At 35.7% G+C, this 25130-nt stretch overlaps 2 protein-coding genes across 2 annotated transcripts; both read left to right on the top strand.

Annotated features, from left to right (window-relative positions):
* Positions 1-3569: 3569 nt before the first annotated feature.
* On the top strand, positions 3570-6374 carry LOC123317261. The gene is made up of 4 exons (XM_044903695.1): positions 3570-4196; positions 4278-4590; positions 4651-4803; positions 5497-6374. The coding sequence occupies exons 1-4, from the start codon at positions 3827-3829 to the stop codon at positions 6179-6181; spliced, it is 1521 nt and encodes a 506-aa protein (XP_044759630.1). The 5' UTR covers positions 3570-3826; the 3' UTR covers positions 6182-6374.
* Positions 6375-6516: 142 nt separating this feature from the next.
* On the top strand, positions 6517-12142 carry LOC123317839. Its single transcript, XM_044904451.1, has 4 exons — positions 6517-6928; positions 9452-10707; positions 10768-10940; positions 12089-12142. Exons 1-4 carry the CDS (start codon positions 6654-6656, stop codon positions 12140-12142), a joined length of 1758 nt encoding a protein of 585 aa, XP_044760386.1. The 5' UTR covers positions 6517-6653.
* The last annotated feature ends 12988 nt before the right edge of the window (positions 12143-25130 follow it).

The raw sequence follows: 25130 nt of genomic DNA, 5'->3' as shown, positions 1-25130 counted from the left end.
AACTATTCAATTCAGGAAGTTTCAAGTTTAAAATTTCAAACACTTTGTTGGAAGACATAGAAAACGAAGAAGATCAAATGGAAAAAATCAAACTGTACCATGAAACTAAAACCACACATCGAGGTATTCAAGAAAATGTGGAAAGCCTCAAGAAAAAATTCTATTTTCCAAATATGTTTTTGAAGGTCCAACGTTATGTTAACAGCTGTGACATCTGTCAACGTCAAAAATATGAACGCCAACCAAATAAACTAATATTCAAACAAAATCCAATCGGTGAAAAGCCTTTCGAACACTTATACGCTGATACAATCAACATTGCGAAAACACCCTGTCTAACATTGATCGATTCATTTTCAAGGCATGGACAAAGTTTCATTCTGAAAAGCAAAACGGCAGCAGAAATTGTAGAATGCTGTATTCGCTATTTCTCTAATCACGGAACTCCTAGGAAAATTACGACAGACAACGGAACGGAATTCAAGAATGCTTTATTCCAAGAATTCGCGTCCATTCATAATATCGAAATTCACTACGTGACCAACTATAATCCTACATCAAATTCAATTGTTGAGAGATTTCACTCAACATCAATCGAACAAATCAGGGTCATTGAAGATAAAAATTTGAGTTTAAGAGAAAAATTGAATAGAGCACTTTTAAGTTACAATAATTCAACCCATTCTACTCTAAAATATAGTCCCCTACAAATTATAAAATCAGATTTAAATTATAGTTTGCCTGTTGAATACACAGAAAATGAAAAAGTTTCCAACTATATCGATCAATATAATCAAAATCTTAAAGAAATTTCTAAAGTTCTAGCAAATAACAACAAGAAAAATGATAATAGAAGGCAGAAGGTAAACGAAAATAGAGCTGAGGATGTTAGTTTAGACGAAGATCAAAAAGCGTTTCTCAAATTACCGGCAGATGCAAAAACCCAGATTCAAAGAAGCCAAAATCAAAATTTTAGACAATATTCTTATTAAAGAAGCCAATAAAGGCCACATTTACCATAAAGGTAAAATCAAACAAAGAAAGAAATAATTACGTCTGTTTCAGGATGGTCTACCTTCATCTAGGGATAATCTTAATTTCTCTCACAACCACATTTTCCATGAAAACGAAAGATATAAGGAATTATATAATCACCTTCAGTGGTCCCAAAACATATATTGTACAAAATTATCATATACTGATGTATCATTATAACCTTTCCCAAATTGATTCAATTCTGGACAAACACGAAGAAATTTTGAGTGACATAATTAATAAAAATGAAACAAGGGATACTGCGACGCAATACTTATATGAGTTGACTTTAAATCAGCTTTTTGCAAATGAACATATCTTGCATGAATTAATCCCATCAAGGAATAAAAGAGGTCTTGTTAATATAGGAGGAAAAATTTCCAAATTTCTTTTTAGCACTTTAGATGATGAAGATGAAACTCTTTATCAAGAATATTTTCGAACATTACAAGATAACGTAGGTACCATCAAAATAAATCAAAATAGGATTATAACAATAATTAATTCACTATCTGATAGATTTCATAATCAAACCAATGCCATGATAAATCAAGTAGATAAATTCCTAAAAATACAGCAGGTTCTTGATAAGATCGTACTTCTACAATTTGAACAAATTAAAATATCTAAAATGCTTTCAGAAATAAATACAGCCGTCAGTTTTGCTAGACTTCATTTGCTGCACGAGTCTATTTTACCTCTCAACTATTTCAGGAATTATATTCAAAATAATGATTTATTAAAACATCTAGTCTACTTGAAAGATATTTACTCAGTATGTTTCACGTCAGTGAAAGTAGAGGAATCTCAGATTATATTTGTTATAAAAGTACCTTTGGTAAATTCCATCCCTTATAATTCTTTTGAGTTGAAATTTATTCCCTTCCTAAATACCCAACTGATAGATCAACCTAAGTATTTGCTCCTACAACAAGAAGAAATCATATGGTCCCTGTATGAAGAATGTCAGAAAGTGGAAAAATGGATGCTTTGTTCACAAGATAAACTAGTGAAACCACCTTCGTGTATGAGTGCATTTGTGCGTGAAAAACGTGAAAATTGTACGAGGAAAAGTACTCCAACTTTCAAAGACTTACAAGCCCTACCAAATGGACAATATTTATCCCTCTTCAATGATTTTTTGAAAGAAAACTGTTCAGGCCATTTATCATATGAACACGAACCAAAGAAAATTCTCCTAATAGAAAGTGATTGTATAATTTCTAATGGTTTTAAAACCTTCCAATCCTCCAAAACTGATCATTTTTACCATGAGTTTCAACTTGATAACTTGAATATTTCACAGATTAAAGATTTAACTTTAGACCCTTTGAATGTCACGCATTTTTCGGACTTAAAATTATACGAATGGAATTTGCATCCAAACCACATTTCAACCCTTTATTTTATTTTCCTAATGATGTGTTTACTCATAATTGTTCTTGTAATGTATAAAATTTTCATAATGAAATTTCGTAAAATTGTTGATAAACAGAGTTCAAACATTCAGAATGAACTCAGTTCAATAAAAGGGGGAGATAATATGTAAGCCGATCCGGCACATCCCGTAAATGAAGAAGCACTGACCGCCAACTGCTGATCAGGCATAATTAATCTATTTAAGGATGTAAGGTGTTAGAATAAGACAGAGTTAGTAGATAAGATTCATTGTAAAGACTTTGAATAAATCACTTGTAAAAGTTCTTCCTGATTTTTTTAAAAACGTGTTGACGTGTTGAGAAAATATATCTATATCAAAAAATTTTGCAGAAGCAACCTTAGTTTTCTCCATATATTTATGCAGTTGAGTTGTGTTCAAACGTAGTCAGTGTAGTAGTATTATTTGTTATTTACAATATTGAGAATTTTTGCGAATATGGCGAAACATCGTTATCCATCAAAAATTCATAAAAAAACGGCGAACTCAAATTTAATGAAAAAATTAAATATTGCAAGGTTTGTACTTTATCATGAATCATAATTTTAAAATTTGAGGGAAATGAATGATGAATTTATTATCTACCATTAATTTTAGACAAGCGGCTTTGACTAATTTGAAAAAAGGCGATCGTATAATAGCTCAGAACACAATATTAGATAGAAATGTGTAAGTAATGAATTCGATGTAGAAAGTGATGGTGTGAGGGAAAAAGTTGATGATTTTTTTTCTAGAGAAGAAGTTGATAGTTTGCCGGAATTAGAAAGGGAGATTGACTCCACAGATTGACTATGAGAAAATTATTAGGCATAGCGAGAGATGCACTATGGGAAGGATGGCTTTCGTGAAAGAAACCAGATTTGGTTTGATCTCGCGACTTCATTTCTTTTGCGACAATTGTGATGAATCGATGATATTGTGCACCGATCCGTCAAACAAAGATAACGATTTGTCTATAGTGCTGTCGTGTGGGGCAATTTATCTATTTATCTAGGTATTGGCAAATACCAATGCGAGGAATTGTTTGCGGTGATGGATAGGTATTCCTTTCATAACACAAAAAACGTTTATTCGTAAAACTTGTCAAATGAAAAAGGTAAGTTTCTCACCCCCCTGTTTCCTTCTATTCAGAATCGAAAAGGGCCATTTTATATTATCGCCATTAGTCAAATTTGTTCTTAGAAGTATAGTTTTCAATTTTCAAACTGATACATTTATAATGATTCAGATTTGGGAAGGAAAAATGCTCGAAAATATGTTGCAAGCTGGCGAAGAAGAAAAAAAAATTGCCATTGCAAAAGGCAACATAAATGCTGATGGAACACCGTTCATAACAGTAATAGTAGATGGTGGATGGTGCAAACGAAGCTATGGATTCAATGCGGCTTCTGGAGTTGTGAGTGCAAGTTTACTATTATAATATATACAGATCATATTCTTCAAATTATTTTGTATGATCTGATCATCATTTGGAATGCTTCATACATCAAAATTTTTCAGGGAGTTATTATTGGCTCTGAGACAAAAAAACCACTATTCTTAGGGGTTAGGAATAAAGCCTGCTCTGCATGCTCCTTCTACAGAAACCGCAATATACCTCCGAAATCGCATATTTGCGCAATGAATTTTAGTGGTCCGTCTACTGGTATGGAACAAGACATTATTGTAGAGGGGTTTTCTAAGAGTATAGAACACCATGGGGTTATGTACAAATATTTAATTGGTAAATACAAAACCTTCCATTAGGTTATATTTTCAATTTCTTTCACATATTTCATTTCTCCAGTTGACATTGATGTTTCAGGTGATGGTGATTCGAGTGTATATGCGAGAGTAGTAGAAAAGGTTTCGTATGGCAGGGATGTTGTCAAAATTCAATGTGCCAATCACATGACTCGTTGTGTGAGTGATAAACTCCACAGATTGTCTAAAAACACCTCTTTCAATATTTCTAACAGAAAAATTTTAACTAAAAAAGATGGCCCTATTAGTAATATTGAAAGATTAGTCAAGTCTGTTAGAACAATCGTGAAGAATAATGCACAGGACACAGTCATGTTGAGAAACGATCTGAGAAATGCTCTCTACCATGTTTTTGGAAATCACAGCAACTGCAGGTGAGCCGTGTGTTTTGTTTCATAAGTGTTGACTAAACTTCGACCATATTTCCCTTACAGAGATTCCTACTGTAAAAGGAAAAATTCCGGGGAAGAAGATTATACCAAAAATATGACTCCTGATTTTTTCATGGAAATTTTGACAAATATAGAGCCCATGGTACATAAAGCCGATAGATTGATTTATAATGAAACTACGAATCAAGCGGAAAGGTAAGAGTAACCCATAGACTTATAAATAACATGGACTCCGCATGTGAGAGAGAAGTCGGTTGGTTGAATAAGATGGAGAGTTTGTGGGCAAGCTGTCAAAAGGTTATAGAACACAAGTTTATGCGAAAATTTTCTTCAATAAATTTTAAACAAGCTTCCGAGAAGATACACAGAAATTCAATAGCATTCCTTCGAAATCAATTATGTCAAAAAATATGTGAGTTTTAGTCAAAAATAGATGTAATGAGAATAATAATCAACGTATCAACACCTTGTGGGCAAAGTCTGCGAAAATTGTAAAAATTTTCCATAATAAATGTTCAACAAGCTTCCGAGAAGGCAAACAGGAATTCCTTAACATTCCTTCGAAATGGAAAATATAAAAATTATGTGAGTTTCATTCAAGAATAAATATAATGTGAATAATACTCAACGTATGAACACCTTGTGGGCAACGTCTGCGTTAATATCCATCATATGATTTTGACATTGCCCACACGGAATCAGTTCATCTCTTTCTTGTTCGATCAAAACGCATAAGCCCTTCTCTCTCTAATGCATACAACCCCTCGATCTACTGAAAAGTCACGTGACAGTGAGTCCATGTATTATAAGTCTATGGAGTAACCCAATTCTGAGTTTATTTTTAATCGTGCTATCAATTTATTTATAATTGAAACCATTTTTTCTCAGGTATATGGCTCTTGTTGCAAAATGTACTGGAGGTAAGAGGGTGAATTTTAGTGGGTCCGTTTCCTACACAGTTCGGGCTTACGGAGCAGCCCTTTCACATGCTGCTGGTCCTGCCTGGCACCTACACACTTGGAGAGGTCCTTTAGGGGTCAACACAGAAAAAACTTTCCTTAGGAGGAGGAAAATTCACGAAAGGAGAAGGGAGAAATTATTGAGCACTTCAAGAAAAAGGAAAACTCTCTCCAATGGCCCTGATTCCAATTATGGTCCAGATGCTGCCCAACCTGACATCACTGAGGAAGAAATGTCCTCCAAGAAGTCAGAATTTTTAAATATTCTCAGAAATAGAATATCTGACTCGTCGAAGTTGAAGGATTTGGAGGAAAAAACTCGTGGGCAGCATGACAATGCACTTTGGAGGCAATACAGGCAGGACTATCTAACATCCTCGAACTTTGGTTCAGTAGTGAAAAGAAAATCGACTACTCCTTGCCACAATTTTGTGAAAGTCCTTCTATATAAAAAGCAATTGAATACCGCTGGAGTACTTTATGGCAGGATGAACGAAAGTAAGGCGGTATCACTATATGAACATTCAAAAAATATAAAGGTTACCCGGTGTTCGCGCCACAGCGCTACCGTGATGAGCTGGACCTGCCATCTACCGCATCATTTGCTTTCTTAGAGCTATGTAACATCCACGCGGAAGGAATCTTCCCTTTACTTTAGTCTTAGTCATTTACGAACTTAATCACGAGTCAGTGTTTACATTTACTACATATACATTCACTCACTTACTCTCTCGATGTTAAAGAGCAAGTCCAGATTGTAAAAAGCGTTCAGTTCGAAAAACAATAAAGTTACCCTTTAAGTGAAAAGAGTTGTTTTGTTTTTCATAATCGTCAAGTTAATACAGTCCACGAACACCAACATGGTCCATTCGAGCCAACGGATGTGAAAAAGAAGTGAATAAAAGAGGAGAAAAGCTGGAAATCAGATTGCATTCGGCACCAAGAGGTAGTTGGTGAGTCCGTTCCTGTTTTTCCATTTATCCAGATCTTGTTATTCCCTTTTCACCTGTCGAGTTTTGAAAATAGTCGAAATAGTCGTTTTGTTTCTCAATTATTATTATAGCTCTGCTTGGCGTAGTGTTGAAAATGACCGATTCGTTAACTAGAAAGCGAGGGTCGCTAAAGAGCTCCCTAACAAATTTTGTTAAACACGTAGATAGTAAGAAAGACCTAGATAAACTGAGTGAAACCGACCTGATCCAGCTAGAAGAAAGATTAGATCGCGTGAAAATAGTATTTGATGAGTTCGAGGAGGTGCAAAACCATATAGAATTGGCAGCCTCCGAAGAAGCTCTCCAGAAGGAATATGAAATTAGGGCCACCTTCGAAGACACGTATTACGATTACCGGTCTATTGCCAAGTAACGTTGAAGCCAAATATTCTGAGTTGATTGATGCTCTTACTCTATGCGAACTGATGCAATTCAATAGTATTCGTAACACTAACCTGAGGACTCTAGATTTAATTCTATGCAATCAGTTCGTTTTATCTCATTTGAGCCATTGTTGCAGCCCATTGGTTAGGGAGGACCGACACCACCCTTCTTTGGAGTTCTTAGCAAACCTCAATTTCAATTTTCTCTCCAAACCAATGAGACTCACACATAACTTCAGAAGAGGTGACTATGCTAATATAAATGAGGAAATATCAACGATTTCATGGTGTGACGTTTTTGAGGGAGTTGATGTGAACGATGATCTCGACTCATTTTATAATGTGATTTATGATATTATAGATAAGAATATACCCAAAAGACGCTTCCATCGAGGATTTCCATCGTACTTTTCCAGTTTCACTATCAAATTAGTAAAGCGCAAAAACAAAATACATAAAAAGTTTAAAATTTATAGGAATACAAGAGATCTGTTGGAGTTCAAGCGTCTTCGAACTTTGTCAAAAATAATGATTGAACAGGACCATTCTGATTATACAAAATATGTGGAAGAAGAACTTCCCCAAAACCCTAAATTATTGTTCAATTTAACTCGTACAAAAAATAAAAATAAAGGTAATAGATTCCCGTCCTCTATGTCTTACAATGGTAGGTCTTGTGTTGGGGGTGAGAACATTTGCGACAGTTTCGCCAAATTCTTTCAGAGTGTATTTGTACCACCTGTGCGGAATAAGTATCTCGCAGCCTGTACGGTTAGTACACCACCTGCCTACATCTCGAACATAGTTGTGACCCAAATGGAAATTGAGAAGTCGATAAGATCCTTGGATCAGAGCAAGGGTGCTGGTCCTGACGAGATTCCATCTTACTTCATCCGCCGTTGTCCTGCTTTGTGTGAGCCTCTTCATCATATTTTCAACCTATCTTTGAGGACTGGTATATTTCCGCGTCGTTGGAAAATTGCTAATGTTATCCCAGTTTTCAAGGGGGGTGATAAAAGCTCTGTAGAGAATTATAGACCCATCAGTAAATTGAATATATTTTCTAAGTTGTTGGAGACCTTTGTTTACAGCCACTTGTTCCATATTGTAAAGAATCAAATAATCCCTGAGCAACATGGTTTTCTGAGGGGTAAATCTATTGAAACTAACCTCCTTGATTTTGTCACCTTTTTACACGGGGCGATGGATGAGTATCTTCAAGTTGACGTTGTCTATACAGACTACAGCAAAGCATTTGATAAAATTTCTCATGATATACTTGTCAAGCGTCTCTCTGATATGGGTGTGGGTGGCAGTCTTCTGGACTGGTGTGGATCATATGTCTCCGAGAGAATTCAGTATGTTTCGGTGGATGGATATGACTCTTCGGGCTTCCTTTGCACTTCCGGGGTGCCACAGGGTTCCCACCTTGGACCTCTGTTCTTCTTAATCTACATTAATAATATCATACATGTTTTTAAAAGGTGCAGAATACTCATATACGCGGACGATTTGAAAATCTTTTTCGTCATCAAATCTGTCGATGACTGCGCTACCCTTCAGGAGGAGTTGAGGAGATTCGAGGTTTTCTGTAGCCAGCACCAGCTCTATCTCAATGTGTCGAAATGTCGAGTACTCTCCTTTTATCGTGGAAAAACTCCTATACTTTTTCCATATCATATTGGCAATTCGGCTTTAGTTAGAGTCGATCAAGTCAGAGACTTGGGTATAATTCTTGATCAGAAACTCACCTTTATTCCACACATTGATAGTATTGTTAACAACGCCAACAGGATGCTCGGATTTCTATTTAGACAATGCAGAATTCTCAAAAGCTATAAGTCAATCCTCAGTGTTTACTACGCCTATGTGTTCAGTAGGGTCAGTTTTGCTTCGGTAATCTGGAGCCCCCACTATAATATTCATATTAATAGAATTGAACGTATCCAAAACAAAATGCTAAGATTTTTAAGTTTAAAATGTAATTTTACTGTTTGCGAAAATGAAAACTTTTATTGTCTGGCACGTAAACATTTCAATATTTTATCCCTTCAGGACAGGCGTAGATTGAACGATTTTCTCTGTATGAAAAAAATTGTGAGCGGTGAGTTGCAGGTGCCGAGTTTGTTGCAAGTTGCTAGCTTAAATGTACCAGCAGTTAATCTCAGAACTTTCGAGACTTTTTTCGTTCCTTTAAAAAGAACCAATGCATCGAAAAATCAACCTCTACTTCGAATGCTCCGTGCCTGCAATGAACTTCAGGAGGTCGTTGACATTTTTCACGGTAATGTTCTGAATTCAAAATTGCTCCTCAAAAGATACTACCTCTCAATGTGAAATCCATTTTTTTTTTCTTCTCTTGTTTTTGTATGTTGAATTGAATCTAAATTTTGTTAATTAGTTTATCACTGGTTATTTCGTTTTGTTATGTTAAAATGTGAATACTGTTCATGGGTATATCCTGTTTGTATTCCTTGTTCAATAAATAAATAAATAAATAAATAAATAAGTCCCTGTTAGCAAGTAAAGTAATTGTGGACTTCAACAGTCAAATCTCTTCAAGAAATTCCGCAGTGTCAGAGACAGGTAGTCCTACCAGTATTTTAAGTGGAGTTAAATTGCCAGTTATTGCCCTTCCCAAGTTCCAGGGAAAATATGAAAATTGGTTAGAGTTCAGAGAAACTTTCGAGTCTTTAGTTCATAGCAATGAGTCTCTGAGTTCGATTCAGAAGTATCATTACCTTAGAGCCTCCCTAGAGGGAAGTGCAGCCCTTGTAATCAAAGCAGTTGAATTCACAAGTGCAGGTTACACAGTAGCTTGGCAAGTTTTATGCGATAGATATAATAATACTAGATTATTAGTTCATAATCATATCAAATTAATCTTCGGTTTAGAGTCTATAACAAAGGAAAGTTCTTACAAGTTGCGTAAATTAGTCGATGATCTGTCCAAGCATTTGAGCTCACTAGAACAATTGGAACAGAACACAAAAAATTGGGACCCATTATTGATTTTTCTAGCAGCAAGCAAGTTAGATGCTAAAACACTTAGTGAATGGGAAAAGCATTCCTTATCGTGTGATAACCCGACGTTAGAAAATTTACAAACCTTTTTGCGCAACCGTGCAGATTTATTAGAAACCCTTGAATTTAAAAGCGGTTCCAGTAGGTACGTGGCAGATGAAAACAAAAGGAAAGATTTCCGACAAAGTTCCAAATCCCTAGTTTCCAATAATTCTACGGCTTTGTCATGTTTCTTCTGCAAAGAATCTCACTCGATTTATAAATGTGAATCATTTTTAGGTTTGTCATTGGAAAAAAGAATAGAGTTTGTTAAACAGGCCAATCTCTGTAATATTTGTCTACTGAATAATCATTCGAGCAAAAAATGTAGGTCCGGTCCTTGTAAAAAATGCAAAGCTTGGCATAACACTCTTTTACATCCTGAAAATGAATACACAGCGGTTACCAAAGAAAGCGTCTCAAGTTCGAATAACGTAAACTCTTTAGCCAGTGGCGTAGACGTCCTCAATAATTACACAGTGTTATTGTCTACAGCAAAGGTTATAGTTTTTGACGAGTCCAATCAGCCCGTTTCGGTACGTGCACTGTTAGACTCTGGATCGCAATCAAGTTTCATCACGGATAGTTTGCGTCAGCGTTTGGGTATATCAACAAGCAACGCAAGCTTAAACGTTCTAGGTATCTCAGGCAATATTTCAAAAATCAAAGAGAAATGCGTAGTAGATCTAAACTCTCGGTATGGTAAGTTTAAAGCGAGTGTTAACTGTTTCGTTCTTTCTAATATCACCAGTATGACTCCAGCGTGGGGGTTTGATGTTAGTTCGTTAAAAATTCCTAGTGATCTGCAATTGGCGGATCCCGAATTCAATAAGCCCGCTCCCATCGATATGCTTATCGGAGCAGAGTTATTCTGGGAAATCATCAAGCCTAATAAAATTTCGTGCGGTAGGAACAAGCCAGTATTACAGGACACGGTATTTGGTTGGATCGTCTCCGGTCGCGTTAGTAATGATAACAACGTTCGCAACACTTCATGTCACCTGAGCACAAATCAAGAGTTATGTAGAATACTGTCGAAGTTTTGGGAAACCGAAGAGTGCTCCGTTGTCAAGCCTTGGTCACGCGAAGAAATTGAATGCGAAACAATCTTTGAACAAACCACTCGTAGAGACTCTTCTGGGCGTTTCATAGTCACTCTTCCACTAAAGCAACATCCTAGCTGTTTAGGCGAATCACGTAGTCAAGCACAGAAGTTGTTCCATAGTACCGAACGAAAACTAAGCAAAAACGAATTTTTTTTTTTTGAAATGATTTATTGAATGAAATATACAAGTACAAAAAAAAATTTTACATTCACAATCCTCTAAACAGTACCCTAAACTGGTATCGAGGATAGTAGATACAGAATTCCATTGAAATTAACCAGTGCCTTTGTTAAATAAAATAAATAAAATCTTATTTCGTACATACACACCTGATGTTTGAGGAATCGCAGTTCCACATCAAGACAAATTTCAAAAAATGCCAACTTAACATTCTATTGAAAAAGCGGACAAAATCACATTACACCAACTCTAAGTATTCTCTTATTTGATCAGAAAATTCACCAATTGAACTGACAGATTTTATGGGAGTAGGTAATTGATTGAATATTTTTGAAGCTTGTGCTATTGGGTTATTCAGCCCTTTTTGACTTTTTACTCTTGTCTGATATAAGTTTTGATGTGTTCTTGTTTCATAACTATGAATATCTTTCGTAAATTTATACTCTGTATTGCACTTTTGTATTTTATTTATGATTTTAAAAATTAATTTACATTGTTCTAATTCTAATATTTTTTTCAAATTTGGTATTTGCAAATCAGAGTAAAGTTGTGTAGTATTTGTTAATCGATCATAATTAAACAACACTTTAATAAATTTATTTTGTAACGTTTGTATTTTTTTGAAGTATGTTTTTCCACAAGTTCCCCAAATCGGTATTAAGTATCTTATATGTGACATAAAAAACGCATTGTAGACCTGATATTTACTTTTTTTTGATAAATAAGATCGAACCTTATATAAAGCCGAAACCATCGGTATTATTTTCTCGATTATGGAGTCAACGTGGCTTTTCCAGCTCAAATGTGTATCCAACATCAGACCCAAGTACCTCGCCTCACAAACTTCTTGAAGTTCAATATTATTTATGCTTAACTTTAGACTCGTAACTTTTTTGTTCTTTTGCTTGAATACCATATACTTAGTTTTATTTATATTAATTTTCAATTTATTGTTCCAAAGCCAATGTAAATACCGTTGTAGATCTTCATTAATTTGTTCATTCAATTCTTCTATGTTATTACCTGTATATATCAAGACAGTGTCGTCTGCAAAAGCGAAATACCTGGCCCGGATGTTTGACTTGCTCAAGTTAAGCACGTATAATGAATAAAGAAGGGGACCCAAAACCGACCCTTGGGGAATACCAAACGAATTGGAAGTCCACTCACTTTTGCTATCATCTATACACACATATTGACGGCGATCGGTTAAATACGACTTAATCAACTTATGTATTTTTCCTCTGAATCCCATTCGTTGGAGCTTATGAAGAAGAATATCTCTGCTAACCACGTCAAAAGCCTTTCTCAAGTCGACCAGTATAACCACGGCTATCTGGCCATTGTCTAGAGCTGACGAAATTTCATTAATCAAATCAACTGTCGCACTGAGGGTATTACTGTTTTTCGTAAATCCATACTGGTATTGATCGACCACAACATACTTTTTAATAAAAGATAACATTCTATTTTTTATGGCCGTTTCACAAACTTTAGAGAACGTACTAATAACGGATATGGGTCTGTAATTATTTAAGTCATCAGTTTTTCCGGATTTATGTATGGGTGTTATTTTACTGATCTTCAATTCGCTAGGATAGTTACCACTTAAAAGAATTGCATTAACAAGCCTTGTTAATATTGGCAATAAGTCATCCTTTAAATTCAATATATCTCTGACAGATAATTTATCGTGACCAGGTGCAGAATTCTTTTTCAAATTGAGTAAAATATCATTGATTTCCTTCTCGGTTACTGGAGTGAGAACAAATGAATTCAAATTATCGATCTCTTGAACATTTAAAACCGGTTCATTACTAACGATTTCATTTTCCACCTCCCCGACAATATTTTCTCCCACCTTTGCGAAATAATTGTTAAAATTCTCAAGTATAGTTTCCCGATCTGTTATGATATCGTGGCCAACCGATAACTTTTTTATACCCGGAATGTTTTTCTTTTTCCTCGAGAGCAGTTTGTTTATGTATCTCCATTGTTTCTTTACATCGTTGCCAGCTTTCTCCCATTCTATTCTGAAATACCGATTTTTCAAGGATCTGATTTTATTGTTTACATCGTTCTTTAAGCTCTTAAATTGTTTTTCTAAATTAGGATCAGCTGGATGCTTAGACTTTTTTCTATATAATTTATCACGTTTCTTAATGAGTTCGATTAATTCATTGTTTACCCACATATTATTAGAATGACATTTAATTTTCTTCGTACATTCACACTCTCTCCTGCACTCAGTTATCAAATCAATTAGTCTTGCGAATGTATCAATATTGTACTGTTGTGATTTTTCTTTGAATAATGCCTTAAATTTTATGTAATCAACCGTTTTCTTTTCAAAAACATTTTTTGGCCGGTATATTCTAAAACATTCGTTGATATTAAATGTTAAGTATTTGTGATCAGAACGTGAATTGCTCTGAACCTCAACTGAGTCTAATAAAACAGTGTTTTGATCTAATATAACATGGTCCAATAGAGTTTTTGAGTGTGATGTTATCCGAGTTGCCATTGCTTCAGAAATTACATTACCAACACGAAAGTTATTCAATTTTAATACATCGAGATATTTTTTGCACATCTGCGAACTAGGATTCAGTAAGTCTACATTAATATCACCTACTATAACATGTTTTTTCTGGTACTTTACCATTATGTCCTCCAAATACTCCAGAAAGTCACTGTCGTTATAAGATGGAGGTTTATACAGTGCACTCACTTTTAAATTGTGTTCACCCACTTCCACACAAAGCCAGCTGATGTCTTCATTTAAATCTGATTTTTCTATTATAGAGAAATTAATATGGTCTCTAATAAATATTGAAGCACCTCCCCCTATTTTGTTTCTACAAGTATGAACTCCTTTGAACCCATCCAGTTGGTAGGAAGACGTCTCGGTTTCATTCAGCCAGGTCTCAACCAAGACCAAAATATCACAATAATAGCACTTCACAAAGCAAGTTATTTCGTCCCATTTATTCCTCACGCTTTGTGAGTTCATATATATAATTTTTAGTTTAGGGTTCTGTATTAGTTTTCCAGATCATTTGAATCTCGAACCAGTAGTATTTTAGAGTTATCATCCTTTCGAAGAAAAATATTACCTTCCTTAATCCACAGATATTTATATCCGTTCTGGTATTTGAAATCACGAGCTTCCTTGTAAAGTTGTCGATTGGCCTTAGTCAAATCATGGTTCAGGAATATTTTTTCATCTGATTTGTATCCTAGAGCTTTTGCCGTAAGTTTGATTTTATTACAGCTTTTAATCATATTTATCTTATCTGACTTGTTTTCCATACTAATTCGGATCGGTGCCGCTCTTCCAGTAGTTTTTCCAACTCTATAGGCGCTCAGAACTTTTCCCTGAATTTCCACCTCTAATTTTGTTACCAGGTTCTCGACGATATCTTGAACATTTTCATCATTCTCCCTGGGTACGCCGTGAACTATGAGAGTACTCTCCAAATCTCTTTGTTCTCGTTCATTAAGTATCTTCTTTATTTCAGCCACTTCTAACTGAAGAGATCTATTAATTTCGATCTGCTCATTGTACTTTATGAAGAGTGCATTGTATTTCTTGTCCATATCATCCAACTTGGACATTACATCAGCCAACGTATATTCTTTACTTTGACCTATACCTTGTGTTGTTGTCTTATTTTTGTTCCTTTTAGCTGTTTTGTTCGGTTGCTGCTGAATGCATGGGTCACAAAACCATTCTTCGGAAGACTTGCTAATTCGTACGTAGGTCCTCTGCGACATATTTATACAAAGACGATGCATCCAAGTATCGCATCCATTACAAAATACTGCTTCGTCTTCGTCAGCCACTCCCTTCTGACAATTTTTGCACAATTCAGCCATGTTGGCAACACTGTAACACCTTGCAGTCTGAGATATCGCAACAATAAATTTCGATTTAGTTATTACTCTCAAAAATTCACGAAATTTTTCAACTTGTGCGTATGTACTAATCACTTATAATCACTTTAGTTGTTTTTTTAATATAAATTTTCGAATATTAAGCACTTAAATCCTCAATTTTATGAAGAGCTATTGCGCACGTCTGCTTGCGTTAGAAGATATTCACCATAAATTCACGCTTAAAATTCTCTATACAAATTTCCTCTCGGAGTACATAGACCTCAATCATATGAGTTTAGCTGAAGAGCAGATAAACGATGATGTATGCGAATATTTCATGCCGCATCACGGAATTTTACGGGAAAACAGCAAGACTACACGTTTAAGAGTAGTTTTCAATGCGTCATTTCCTACCAGTAACGGAATCTCTCTTAACAATATCCAGTATATCGGTCCAATTTTGCAAGAAGACTTGTTGTCAATCATCTTGAGATTTAGACAGCACAAGTACGTTATTTCAGCAGATTGCGCTAAGATGTACCGACAAGTGCTCATCGAACCTAGTCAGCGAAACCTTCAAAAAATATTATGGCGTGATAGTCCCGACCAGCCGCTGAAATCATATACGCTAAACACGGTAACCTATGGTCAGGCATGTGCGAGTTACTTAGCAATTCGTTGCCTTTTCGAACTAGCAAAAGTGTGTCAAGACAGCCAGCCATACATTGCGGAAATCATTCGCCGAGATTTCTATGTAGACGATTTGCTTACAGGCGCTGATACTATTGAGCATGCGCAGAGCATTTGCGCTGAAGTTTCATCTGTTTTACTAAGCGGGTGCTTTGAATTAAGAAAATGGTATTCCAATGAACCAGAAGTTCTAGCTAATATAGATAACAAGGATTCTCCTTGCGGGATCATAGAGTTCGGTCCTGGGGAAAACGCGAAAACGTTAGGATTAACTTGGTCGTGTCTCAATGATAAGCTATTGTACACGTTAGAGAATCTCGATGTCGGTAGTAGATGCACCAAGAGGCTCATTTTATCCGTAAATGCTAAAATATTCGACCCCTTGGGATTAGTCAGCCCGTCAATCATCATCACCAAAATTCTGATGCAAAGTTTATGGCTCGAGAAGTTAGGATGGGATGATGCGTTGCCCAGACATCTAGCCGATAGATGGTTCAGATTTTTAAACGATCTGCCGAATTTAGAGAAAATTTCAATATCACGACGAGTAGTTTGCGACAACCCTCAACGTATCGAGTTGCATGGATATTGCGATGCAAGCGAGCGTGCGTTCGGTGCATGCTTGTACGTAAGAAGCATCGACGTCGAGGGTAGGATACATGTCCATTTGTTGACTGCTAAAAGCAAGGTGGCACCTATTAAAACAATAAGTGTGCCATGTTTAGAGTTATGCGGCGCACTAGTTCTTTCTCGATTAGCGGACAAAGTTAAAAAATCAATGACACTCAAGTTTGACGAATGTTTTTTATGGAGCGACTCACAAATCGTTCTTGCTTGGATAAGCGCGAGTCCCAGTTCGTTAAAAGTTTTCGTCGCCAATAGAGTTGCGGAAATTCAGGGTTTAACTGCTAATTGCGAGTGGCGTTATGTACCTACGCGCGACAATCCCGCAGACTTAGTATCAAGAGGGCTCTATCCAAGCGAGTTGTTGGAATCACAACTTTGGTGGCGCGGACTGACCTGGTTGTGCCTAGAAAAAGGCAATTGGCCGAATCATACTTATGCAGTTGTCAACTTGCCGGAGCTAAGGCAGCAAACATGCGTCTCTATTAAAGAGTGTCAGGAAACCTTATTTCCTTTCGAGAGATTTTCAAGTTATACCCATTTGCTGAGAACGGTTGCTTACATGTTGCGATTTGCCAAAAACTGTAGAACGTTTCAGACTGAGCGAGTTTTCGGATGTTTGTCTAAACAAGAGCTGAATCGCGCTCGAACAATTTTATTGAGAATATCACAAATTCAATCCTTTCCCAGAGAAGTGTCTGATCTATCCCAACATCGAAAAATAAATGGCAAGAGCAAATTGTTAAGTTTGACTCCGTTTTCCGATTCTGCTGGCCTTATACGCGTCGGCGGCCGATTAGAATATTCCGATCTGAGTTTCAACAAAAAGCATCCTATAGTTTTGGATTGCGCACATCATTTAACCAAACTGTTGTTTTCTTATGAGCATCTTCGCCACCTACACGTGGGTCCTCATAGCTTGCTAGCCTTTATAAGGGAAGAGTTTTGGCCTATCGGCGGTAGAAATATGGCGCGCTCAATCGTGAGGAAATGCATACGGTGCGCAAGACACAGAGGAGAAACAGTTCAGCCCTTGATGGGAAATTTACCGCGAGAAAGAATCGTTCCATCTCCTCCATTTAGCTGCGTCGGTGTCGACTACGCAGGTCCCTTCATTATACGTCATGGTTTAAATAGAGGTCGCGGCGGCAAATTGGAAAAGTGCTATATTGGATTATTTATCTGCTTTGCTACAAAGGCTGTGCATCTCGAATTAATTTCAAGTCCTTCAACGGAATCTTTTATGCAATCCTTAAGAAGATTTATTTCCAGGCGTGGAAGGCCCAAAAAGATAGTTTCTGACAACGGCAAAAATTTTGTAGGTGCCTTTCGTGAATTAGGCAAGTTTTTGTCTCAGAAAAAAGACGAATTGACTTCTTCCTCTACTTGTGAGGGCATTGATTGGCAGTTTATCCCCCCATATTCCCCTCACATGGGCGGTCTTTGGGAATCAAATGTGCGATGCGTAAAGTCACACCTGAAACATGTTTTGTCCAATACACACCTTACTTTTGAGGAGTTTAGTACTGTTTTATGTCAGATTGAGGCTATTTTGAATTCTCGACCTCTTTGTCAACTCTCCCCTGATCCAAATGACCTCAGTTCCCTCACTCCGGCTCACTTCCTCATTGGCAGAACGCTGATAGCTGCACCAGAAGAAAATGTCACTGACACAAAGATGAACCGTCTTTCAAGATTCCAGTTAATGCAGAAGATCTGTCAGGATTTTTGGAGAAGATGGGAGCGAGACTATATCGTAGAACTTCAATCCAGACAAAAGTGGAAAAGCGAGCATGGTCAATTGCTCGAAAATCAAATGGTAGTAATCAAGGACGATCAATCCCCACCCACTGAATGGCGTCTTGGACGAGTCATAGCATTACACAAAGGTCAAGATGGCGTAGCTCGCAGTGCCTCAATCCGAACAAGTGCAGGAGTTCTAAAACGGAATTTCCAGAAGATTTGTCCTCTTCCCGTTGAGATTTGAAAGCTTGGGCTTTGCAAAGGGGGCGGCATGTTCGCGCCACAGCGCTACCGTGATGAGCTGGACCTGCCATCTACCGCATCATTTGCTTTCTTAGAGCTATGTAACATCCACGCGGAAGGAATCTTCCCTTTACTTTAGTCTTAGTCATTTACGAACTTAATTACGAGTCAGTGTTTACATTTACTACATATACATTCACTCACTTACTCTCTCGATGTTAAAGAGCAAGTCCAGATTGTAAAAAGCGTTCAGTTCGAAAAACAATAAAGTTACCCTTTAAGTGAAAAGAGTTGTTTTGTTTTTCATAATCGTCAAGTTAATACAGTCCACGAACACCAACACCCGGTGCGGATTATTTATTGACCCTGAGTATCCATTCCTGGGAGCCTCTCCTGATGGATTGGTTGGGGACGATGGTTTGATAGAGGTCAAATGTCTCCAATCAAGCAAAGGAAAGCTAAGGGACTATAAGAAACCACACTGCTTCACTATCGAGGATGATAGAATAAGGTAATTCTAAGCAAATTCGTAATGTTCGAAGAAATATAATTTTCTATCATTTTTAGGCTGAAAAAAAATCATAATTATTTCTACCAAGTGCAAGGACAGTTGAATATCTGCAAAAAAATTTTTGTGATTTCGTTCTATATACAGATGAAGATTTCCACATAGAAAGAATAGAATGTGACGAGGCACTGTGGAGAAATATCATGTTGCCAAAGCTGGAGCAGTTCTATATGAATTGCATTCTTCCTGAAATAATAGATGGGACAATACCAAGAGGAATGCGAGCACGGGATATGAATGAAACAAGGCAATAATTTCGAAGAATCAAGAACTCAGGAGACTAGTGGACTACGACTCAAAGGAAGACAAAAGGAGAATGCGAATTTACCGAAGGAGACCAAGAGATCAATTAAAAAGAGATTAAAATAACAACAGAAACTTATTGAAAAATTCAATAAAGTGTTAATCCAATAGAGGATAAACACATATATCCCAGCACGATAGTGTGTGAGAAGAAAACCGACCAAGAGATGAATGGTTTATAGGCAAATGCCCGGAACCAAAATTCAAGAAGCAGTTTAGGGTTTTTAGTGGGTCTCGAGCTCAGGAGAGTTAGAAACCCCACACTGTTCACCCTCAGGAGAGGGTGGTTCGTCTGTCTTGCAGATTTTTCCCCTGCTACACCAAAAAAAAAATTTCGAAGTTGTACAAATAAAGTATTTCGAATTTCCTACAGTTCTTTTTTTCCAGATCATCAGTATTCTAAATAATTTTACCTATTCACTATCATCACAGCAATAATCATTAATTCGGGGCCTGAATTTGTATACTGCAAGATATTTCTGTTCTTTCTCGATCCTAAAGCATCATTAGCTGATGCAATAAAATGTCTGCATATTTTTTGTGCTCGTTTCAGATCCTTTCGGACCAAAGCTCAATTAAGAATTTTTCGATTTTCAACAATATTTATTTCCGCGTCTATGTCACTAACATCGCGCTGAAACTCCTATAAGTGGAAGAGATTCGAAATAAACCAAATCTTTAGTAGATCCTTTTATTAGGGATAATAAACACATAAACTCAACTATCCTTCGCTTGCTGTCCCCTCGGGCAAAAGGTTTTGTAGCGAAAAAAGTGGGTGGAGCTATTGTCTTTGTGGGATGTAAATATGTTCAGTTATTTATTTATTTATTTATTCAGTTATGTTATTTTCATATAGTGCCATCTAGCGGAATTCACGTTTCGAGAGAACGGGTATAACACCCTTAATATAGAAGAAGACTTGAGTAGAATTCACTAACTTAATATAGACGATGTTAATACCAGCGGATACTGAGGGATAATGTGGATCAAGAAGTCGGTATATTATTCTAATTTTCAATCACTTGTGAGTTATGGATTAGTGTTCTGGGGAGGATCTTCGTCTGTACAACGTGTTTTTACTATTCAAAAGTGGGCAGTTAAGAGTGTAGAGGAGTGTTTAGACAGAATAATATTTTAACTGTTAACGGATTGTATTTATACAAAATCCTTTTATTTTTACATAATCACAAGTCTTACTTCACACAGTATCAAAATCGGAATAATACTATACACATAGGTCCAATTGCTCTAATCTTAATGGTGTTGTATTTTTGATATATATTTTCATTTTTTGATGTTTTGTAAGTTGTTGTTGACCTGTTCTCTTTTCTTTGATGTGAATATTTGTCAATGATATGGAAAATAAATCAATATTCTATTCTATTCTATTCTATTCTATTCTATTCTATTCTATTCTATTCTATTCTATTCTATTCTATTCTATTCTATTCTATTCTATTCTATTCTATTCTATTCTATTCTATTCTATTCTATTCTATTCTATTCTATTCTATTCTATTCTATTCTATTCTATTCTATCATTACATGACCTTAGATTGAGAAACATTCGGCAAATTTAATCTTTTCAATTGATGGAACTGAACATTTAAAATGTCGATATTACAAGAGTGAGAATTGAATGTTGACATCATTCCACAGATTGGCGCATTTTGGATTATATTAATTCTGCTGAACGGAAGAGCAAATAATTCGCGGGATCTTAGTCTTCTCTCCGGTACCCTAAAACCGATAGATTCCAGAATTTCCGGGACATGAAGAATACCATTGACAAATTTGAAAAGCAAACAAATATCATTTAATATTCTACGATTTTCTTAGCTCAATATTCTAAAGCTTTGTTGGATGTTGGTGTAGTCGTGGTCGACAATTGGGATTTTACTTCTGTAGGACAAGAACTTCATGAACTTATGTTGCCCACTTTCTAGTCTTTTCACATAACATCTATACTGTGGATTCCATATTGAGGTCGCAAAGTTAAAAACTAAGTTTACTGAACACAAATGGATAATAAAGAGTTTCACTTATCCCGAACAACCTCCCATGTCTGAGAGTAAACCCTGAGCATTTTATTCGACGTCGCAATAACTTTTTTAATGTGCAGGTCGAATGTTAACTTTGAGTCCAGAAGAACACCCTTATCTCTGATGGCATCTGCGTGCTTTATAATCACTTGGTCGACAGTGTAATCGAATGCGAAGATGTTGACATTCCTGCTTATTATATCTTAAATTGTATTGGTTTTTGAGAATTACCCAAGCTTCGCCAAGTCTAACTTACTCTGTATATGAATTATCTTGGATGTTTCATTCCTCCTGATGAGAATGTTCCCATTTTGAGTCCAGGCGTACTTATAATTTTTTTCTTTAGCTGTGATACGGTCAGATCGAAAAAGTCGAAAGTTTTTTGTTGTAAGGTTATCACCAGTTATTTCTTTTATTAGTGAGAGGTCGGCACCAGCTAGCTCTTTTTGTATATAGGACGCCACTTGATTTAAATAGAAATGTTATCACTCTCACAATTAGATATTAGGCATAATAAATCACGAAACAAAAATTATAAATATCTGGTGTATTCAATCTGAATGAATCCAGTATCGATATAATTTTTCTGGTAGGCCCTGTACACTGAAGTGCGCACGCCAGCGTTTAGTTCACAAACAAATCTACAATTAGATATCAAATGCGACAAGATAATAATTCGCTGATAGTCATGCACACAAAAAAAAAATATTGACAGTTTTTTTTTTAATGTTATTCGAATTGATGCTTTCGTAAGGAAGGACCCCGCACACTTACTTAGGAAAAGCGGGTCCAGTGACTTTTTCTCATTTTTACATATTATATTTATATCAACCTTAAGAACAATATATCAGATTATTACGAAGGTCTTACATCCGGTTTATTCTATAGGGCGTTCCAAAATTGCAGCTACGGAAAAATGAATCTTTAAATTTTGATGATAATTCTTCTAATTTTCAGAATTTCATCATGATGCCTTAGGCTCTGAATAACAAGATATCACAGATATCCAAACACTGCCCACCACGTTAAGTTTCGTTATACAGGCTGTTCCATGAAGCTGTATAAGTAACTGAATGTAACTCTGTTAGTGACTTTGGGACCACCCTGAGTTTTTCAAAATATGATACCATGATGTATGTCCACCTCTGTATGAAGTTTCATTAATGTACAAAGAACAGTTGCAAACTTATTCAGGTTTAAATTCGGATTTCATAAAATTCTTCTTTAAAACTTATCTGTAGTTGAGATTACTATCAATTATTTGATTTTTTATGAATTCTGTAGGCTACTCAAACAAAACAAACGGTTGGTTGGCTTTCCTTCTGTTAAGTAGTTTTCAGTTAGTTTTTTTTTAATCGTTGCGACCATTATTGGTATAAAGTGATAGAAAGTTGATGTGAAAAGACAGCAACGAATGCGCGAAATAGATATGCATGTTTCCTATGTGATCATGAGTTTCCATTAAATAACCTCAGACGAATAGATAGAGAAGATGATGTCGATGAAAGAAATCTGGCTGTTTTGAAGCGTGAAGTATTAGAATTACCGGTAGTTGAAGTAACCCAATTAATGAGATTGTGCATTATTTGCATTAATTGTTTGAAAGAGGTAACTGAAGAAATCAACGACATAAATGAAGATTCTACAGTACCAGTTAAATTAAATATGTACTTTGCGTCAAACTCCAAGTCATGCGCCGTGCTTCATTTGCAATGAAGACGGTGGTGATCTTTGCAGGTTAACACTGAAGTGCAGATTGAAAATTTTCATAGCACATGGCATATATATTAAATAAATAAAAAAATAAATAAATAATAATAATATATATTAGAATATATTAGTGAGAATGCTAGAATTTGCAGACATTACGTGAATGAGGATCTTTTTATACCTCGTCCTCTCCTTGTTGGTTTATACGATACACCAAGAAAAACATTAGAATGAACGGAATTCAAATCTCTACATTTTTACAAAAAAATGCGCAAATGCCATGGAGAAGCCCTTAAATGGAGATATCATGTCGAGAAGGATTTTACTGATGAGGAATTCGAAGCCATTTGTCCAATAACAAATGACAATTTCTTGATTTGTTTAGACAGTGTTTGCCAGTTCCCAAAAATGCAACTAAATCAATGCACATTTCTAAGAAAAATCTCCTCACTTTTCTATGCGAAATAAAACAAGGATTGTCAGATGATTTATGTTGGTAAATTGTTATTTAAAGTAATGAACTGAAACCTGAATGATTTGGCAACAATATTTTAAATATATATACACGAGTGAAATTTTTCACATACTTTCATAGTAGAATATTTAAAAAAATATGCATCCTTAGAGTGCTCAAAGATACAACAACCTGGAATGATAATACTGTTCTTCTATATAAACAGATCTTGAGATAGCGAAATGAGGAGAATAGTGCACTGAGAAAAATCTTGAGGTTACAATGTGAAATTACCCACATATTAGCTGGACAGGTTACAGTTACACAGTTGGATTATTTTTTTCACAACTAATATCTGGATGTTTCTACAAGGGTGTTGCGAAATTTCATGAAAAATGTAAAACTATCATGTATATTTACAGTGAATATGAAATTTACAGAAAATATGTGTTAATTCTCTGTGATATCACAAGGGTTGTAATATTCACCTGAAAAATTACAACTGCAATGCAATATTACAATAAATTTGCGAATTTCAACATGAAACGGTAATTTCACAACATTATTGTGATCTGATTTTTTTTTTAATTACAATAATTTTGTGAATTATCACATGAAAATGTGATTTCACAACGTTATTTCACAAAGTTATTGTGATTTGAGAATTTTTCTTGTGAATTTGCGAAGAAGAAAATGTTGTGTTGTAGAATTACAATGCAGAACCCTTTTAATTTTAAAATTCCCTCACAAATGTGCTTATACAATGTATTATTAAGGGGGTTGTGAAATTACCACGAAAAAATATAATTTTACAACATGATATCGCGGCACAATTTCCTTCAAGGATAGAACACTTTTTATTTACATGTCTACAGCAAGAGGAAAATCTTACGCGAAATTGTTGAAATTTATTATGGTCAAAATATTTCTCTCGCATATGAAAACAGAATAAAAAAAATAGATCAATCGGTTTCCATTAGAGCATTCCAAAGATGCCGCTTGAAATTTAATAAACAACTGATGATCTTGATCTTACGAAGGCCAAAATTGTGCTGTTCTTTTTCCGATCCACGAAGAGTCTCATCTGAAGCTGACTTTTCAGAAGCTCATCTAGTGGCAGCTCCAGGAGCTTTCCGGTGTAGATCGGTGAAGGAAAGACGAATTTTTTTGTTGTTATAACTATTCTCTGCATGTCTAGGAGTGTGTGTACAGGATTTTTTTTAATGCTTCCTTCCCTCCTCATTTTGGACTGCTGCCTTATATTGATCTGTGTCCACACACCCCAATGCTTGTACCTCTTTCTAATTTTGATCCATCAGTACAACATAGAGTCCATACTCTTTGTCTAATTTATTCATCGCATTGAGACAGTCCACAATGACGTTTTTTGTAGAAATTTTTTTCTCGACTTGTTCTTTATATGAATACATTTCTGAAGATATAAATAAAATATATTTCATTCTATTCTTTGTATAATTCATTAAGGAGATTATAGGTTCCTGCATTCCTCCTCAACCATAATCGAAAAACAAATTCTGTCACTTGGTCAGAAAATATTTTGAGTAGGTACCTACTGCTGAAAA

This window comes from Coccinella septempunctata, chromosome 7 (assembly GCF_907165205.1).
Source record: "Coccinella septempunctata chromosome 7, icCocSept1.1, whole genome shotgun sequence".
Classification (NCBI taxonomy): Eukaryota; Metazoa; Arthropoda; class Insecta; order Coleoptera; family Coccinellidae; genus Coccinella; species Coccinella septempunctata.
This window is presented reverse-complemented; position numbering and strand designations above follow the sequence as displayed.

Coding starts and splice junctions, on each gene's coding strand:
- LOC123317261 (XM_044903695.1), top strand. CDS start 3,827: ATGGTGCAAACGAAGCTATGGATTCAATGCGGCTTCTGGAGTTGTGAG. Junction 4,591..4,650: donor GGAAATCACAGCAACTGCAG/GTGAGCCGTGTG, acceptor TTTCCCTTACAG/AGATTCCTACTGTAAAAGGA. Junction 4,804..5,496: donor ACTACGAATCAAGCGGAAAG/GTAAGAGTAACC, acceptor ATTTTTTCTCAG/GTATATGGCTCTTGTTGCAA.
- LOC123317839 (XM_044904451.1), top strand. CDS start 6,654: ATGACCGATTCGTTAACTAGAAAGCGAGGGTCGCTAAAGAGCTCCCTA. Junction 6,929..9,451: donor GATTACCGGTCTATTGCCAA/GTAACGTTGAAG, acceptor ATAAATAAATAA/GTCCCTGTTAGCAAGTAAAG. Junction 10,708..10,767: donor AGATCTAAACTCTCGGTATG/GTAAGTTTAAAG, acceptor GTATGACTCCAG/CGTGGGGGTTTGATGTTAGT.